Source organism: Calidris pugnax, unplaced genomic scaffold (assembly GCF_001431845.1).
Source record: "Calidris pugnax isolate Ruff unplaced genomic scaffold, ASM143184v1 scaffold280, whole genome shotgun sequence".
Lineage (NCBI taxonomy): Eukaryota > Metazoa > Chordata > Aves > Charadriiformes > Scolopacidae > Calidris > Calidris pugnax.
In genome coordinates, this window is record NW_015091123.1 from 28,765 (window position 1) to 33,894 (window position 5,130).

Consider the following 5,130-nt stretch of genomic DNA (forward strand, 5'->3'; position numbering starts at 1 on the left):
ATCTCATCAACACCTCTAAATACTGAAAGGGTGGGTGTCAGGAGGATGGGGCTGGTCTTTTTTCAGTGGTGCCCAGGGACAGGAGATAATGGGCACTAAACTTGAACATCAGAAGTTCCATCTCAACATGAGGAGGAACTTCTTTGCTGTGAGGGTGGCAGAGCCCTGGCAGAGGCTGCCCAGAGAGGTGGTGGGGTCTCCTTCTCTGGAGACATTCCAACCCCCCCTGGACACGTTCCTGTGGGACCTGCTCTGGGTGGCCCTGGACTGGGTGATCTCCAGAGGTCCCTCCCAACCCCGTATCTGTGACTCTATGACCCCCATCATCTCCTCTCACCCCAACCCTTCCCCCAGGCGTGCGAGGACCAAAGGCAGGAGGGGGCAGAGGAGCCCCCCCGCCGTTATTTGGACATCTCACTGCGGAGGCGGCTGCGGGAGGAGTTGGGGGTGAGCGGCTGGACCCTCCTCCAGTTCCTGGGGGATGCGGTGCTGGTCCCCGCTGGGGCTCCCCACCAGGTAGGCAACTCAATTCCACCCATCCCCTCCCTCCTCCTCACCCCCCGGGGGGGGGCTTCTGTGCCAAAAAACCTCCCCCTCTGGGGAAACTGAGGCCCCGGTGCCCTGGGTAGGTGCAGAGCCTCACGGGCACCATCAGCGTGGAGCAGCGGTTCCTCTCCCCGGAGAACGTCGCTCGCCCAGGGGACCACGTCACCCACCCCCAGCTCTGTGCCCAGGTGGGTTGGGGATGGGTTTGGGGGGTGCCAGGAGGGGGGGTGAACATTTCTGACCCCCCCCCCAACCCCATTTTTTGCCCCCTTGCAGCTGGATGGCATGATCTTCTCCGCTGTGCGGGAGGCGGTGGGCATCCTGCGGGGCTGCAAGTGAGGTGGCCACGGTAGGATGGAAGGATGCCCCAACAAAGCACCCAATGCACCTGGTGGCCACCATCACGGCTGGGGGGGCGAGCTGGGGTCACGTCCCCCCCCACGTCCCCCCCTGGGGTGATTTTTGGGGTGGGAGCAGGGAATAAAGTGTCTGCATCCTGCCGGGGGGCACCGGCAGCACCAGCGCCCGCCTCTGCCTTCATCCCCCCTCCCCGTATGAGGATGGTCCTGGGGGGGACGGGGTCTGGGGGGGTGGCACGGGGTGGTCCCAGCCCTCGGTGGATGGTGGTGGAGGCCACTGGTGAGATGAGTTTGGTGGGGTCTCTGTGCCGGCAGCCCCACAGGGAACTGGGGAAAAGCCTGGTTCTGCCTGGAGCAGCACAATTAGCACCACGCAATTAGCACTGAGCAATGGGCACCGTCCAACGGGCGCCATGCAATGGGCTCTAGTCAATTAGCACCGGGGCGAGCTGGGGTCACGTCCCCCCCCACGTCCCCCCCTGGGGTGATTTTTGGGGTGGGAGCAGGGAATAAAGTGTCTGCATCCTGCCGGGGGGCACCGGCAGCACCAGCGCCCGCCTCTGCCTTCATCCCCCCGCCCCAGTATGAGGATGGTCCTGGGGGGGACGGGGTCTGGGGGGGTGGCACGGGGTGGTCCCAGCCCTCGGTGGATGGTGGTGGAGGCCACTGGTGAGATGAGTTTGGTGGGGTCTCTGTGCCGGCAGCCCCACAGGGAACTGGGGAAAAGCCTGGTTCTGCCTGGAGCAGCACAATTAGCACCACGCAATTAGCACTGAGCAATGGGCACCGTCCAACGGGCGCCATGCAATGGGCTCTAGTCAATTAGCACCATGCAATTAGCTCCATGCAATGGGCATCATGCAATGGGCTCTACTCAATTAGCACCGTGCAATGGGCACCATCCAGTGGGCACCATGCAATGGGCTCTAGTCAATCAAGACCATGCAATTAGCACCTTGAAATGAACACCGTGCAATGGGCTCTATTTAATTAGCACCGTGCAATGGGCACCATCCAGTGGGCACCATGCAATGGGCACCATGCAATGGGCTCTACTCAATTAGGACCGTGCAATTAGCTCTGTGCAATGGGCACCATCCAGTGGGCACCATGCAATGAGCTCTACTCAATTAGCACTGTGCAATTAGCACCATCCAATGGGCTCTAGTCAATCAACACCGTGCAATTAGCATCGTGCAATGGACACCATCCAGTGGGCACCATGCAATGAGCTCTACTCAATTAGCACCATGCAATTAGCTCTATTCAATTAGCACCATGCAATTAGCTCCGTGCAATGGGCACCATCCAGTGGGCACCATGCAATTAGCTCTACTCAATTAGCACCATGCAATTAGCTCTGTGCAATGGGCATCATGCAGTGGGCACCATGCAATGAGCTCTACTCAATTAGCACCATGCAATGGGCTCTATTCAATTAGCACCATGCAATTAGCACCGTGCAATGGGCACCACCCAGTGGGCACCATGCAATGAGCTCTACTCAATTAGCACTGTGCAATTAGCTCCGTGCAATGGGCACCATCCAGTGGGCTCTACTCAATTAGCACCGTGCAATGGGCACCATCCAGTGGGCACCGTGCAATGAGCTCTACTCAATTAGCACCATGCAATTAGCTCCGTGCAAGGGGCATCATGCAGTGGGCTCTACTCAATTAGCATCGTGCAATTAGCTCTGTGCAATGGGCACCATCCAGTGGGCTCTAGTCAATTAGCACCATGCAATTATCTCCGTGCAATGGGCACCATCCAGTGGGCACCATGCAATGGGCTCTAGTCAATTAGCACCATGCAATTAGCTCCCTGCAATGGGCCCCGTGCAATGGGCTCTAGTCAATTAGCACCCCGCAATTAGCACCGTGCAATGGGCACCATCCAGTGGGCTCCATGCAATGGGCACCATGCAATGGGCTCTACTCAATTAGGACCGTGCAATTAGCTCTGTGCAATGGGCACCATCCAGTGGGCACCATGCAATGAGCTCTACTCAATTAGCACTGTGCAATTAGCACCATCCAATGGGCTCTAGTCAATCAACACCGTGCAATTAGCATCGTGCAATGGACACCATCCAGTGGGCACCATGCAATGAGCTCTACTCAATTAGCACCATGCAATTAGCTCTGTGCAATGGGCATCATGCAGTGGGCACCATGCAATGAGCTCTACTCAATTAGCACCATGCAATGGGCTCTATTCAATTAGCACCATGCAATTAGCATCGTGCAATGGGCACCACCCAGTGGGCACCATGCAATGAGCTCTACTCAATTAGCACTGTGCAATTAGCTCCGTGCAATGGGCACCATCCAGTGGGCTCTACTCAATTAGCACCGTGCAATGGGCACCATCCAGTGGGCACCGTGCAATGAGCTCTACTCAATTAGCACCATGCAATTAGCTCCGTGCAAGGGGCATCATGCAGTGGGCTCTACTCAATTAGCATCGTGCAATTAGCTCTGTGCAATGGGCACCATCCAGTGGGCACCGTGCAATGAGCTCTACTCAATTAGCACCATGCAATTAGCATCGTGCAATGGGCACCATGCAGTGGGCCCCATGCAATGGGCTCTACTCAATTAGCACCCCGCAATTAGCACCATGCAACGGGCTCCATGCAATGGGCTCTACTCAATTAGCACCGTGCAATGGGCACCGTCCAGTGGGCACCATGCAATGGGCTCTAGTCAATCAAGACCATGCAATTAGCACCTTGAAATGAACACCGTGCAATGGGCTCTATTTAATTAGCACCGTGCAATGGGCACCATCCAGTGGGCACCATGCAATGGGCACCATGCAATGGGCTCTACTCAATTAGGACCGTGCAATTAGCTCTGTGCAATGGGCACCATCCAGTGGGCACCATGCAATGAGCTCTACTCAATTAGCACTGTGCAATTAGCACCATCCAATGGGCTCTAGTCAATCAACACCGTGCAATTAGCATCGTGCAATGGACACCATCCAGTGGGCACCATGCAATGAGCTCTACTCAATTAGCACCATGCAATGGGCTCTATTCAATTAGCACCATGCAATTAGCTCCGTGCAATGGGCACCATCCAGTGGGCACCATGCAATTAGCACCGTGCAATTAGCTCTGTGCAATGGGCACCATCCAGTGGGCACCATGCAATGAGCTCTACTCAATTAGCACCGTGCAATTAGCTCCGTGCAATGGGCCCCATGCAGTGGGCTCTACTCAATTAGCACCGTGCAATTAGCTCTGTGCAATGGGCACCATACAGTGGGCTCTAGTCAATTAGCACCATGCAATTATCTCCGTGCAATGGGCACCATCCAGTGGGCACCATGCAATTAGCACCGTGCAATTAGCTCTGTGCAATGGGCACCATCCAGTGGGCACCATGCAATGGGCTCTACTCAATTAGCACCATTCAATTAGCTCCATGCAAGGGGCATCATGCAGTGGGCACCATGCAATGAGCTCTACTCAATTAGCACCATGCAATGGGCTCTATTCAATTAGCACCATGCAATTAGCATCGTGCAATGGGCACCATGCAGTGGGCCCCATGCAATGGGCTCTACTCAATTAGCACCCCGCAATTAGCACCATGCAACGGGCTCCATGCAATGGACTCTACTCAATTAGCACCGTGCAATGGGCACCGTGACACGGGCACCATCCAATGGGCACCGCGCAACGCGCACCACGCAATCAGCGCGACGCAATTAGCAGCGCGCAATTAGCGCGCACTGTGCACCCTTTCCACGCCCCGCCCGGCCCCTTTAAGCCCAAGCCCCGCCCCTCAGCCGCTCAGTTGGGGGGGAGTGGCAGCAGGACTGACGTGGGCCCCATGCAATGGGCTCTACTCAATTAGCACCCCGCAATTAGCACCATGCAACGGGCTCCATGCAATGGGCTCTACTCAATTAGCACCGTGCAATGGGCACCGTGACACGGGCACCATCCAATGGGCACCGCGCAACGCGCACCACGCAATCAGCGCGACGCAATTAGCAGCGCGCAATTAGCGCGCACTGTGCACCCTTTCCACGCCCCGCCCGGCCCCTTTAAGCCCAAGCCCCGCCCCTCAGCCGCTCAGTTGGGGGGGAGTGGCAGCAGGACTGACCAATGGCAACCCAGCGGCGCCGGCGGGGCAGCCAATGAGCGGCGAGCGCGGTGAGAGCTGCGGCGCATGCGCGGGGGGGGGCGGCGGGGCTGGGGGGGGATACG

The 5,130-nt window shown here is 57.2% G+C and overlaps 1 protein-coding gene across 1 annotated transcript in view; it reads left to right on the plus strand.

Annotated features, from left to right (window-relative positions):
- HR (hair growth associated) overlaps positions 1-1,026 on the plus strand; it is a 27,744-nt gene extending 26,718 nt beyond the window's left edge. The window contains exons 14-16 of the mRNA XM_014958390.1: positions 355-516; positions 630-734; positions 823-1,026. Of these exons, the coding sequence (XP_014813876.1) occupies positions 355-516; positions 630-734; positions 823-885 (330 nt within the window). The 3' untranslated portion in view covers positions 886-1,026. The remainder of the gene's footprint in view (positions 1-354; positions 517-629; positions 735-822) is intronic.
- Positions 1,027-5,130: the final 4,104 nt, after the last annotated feature.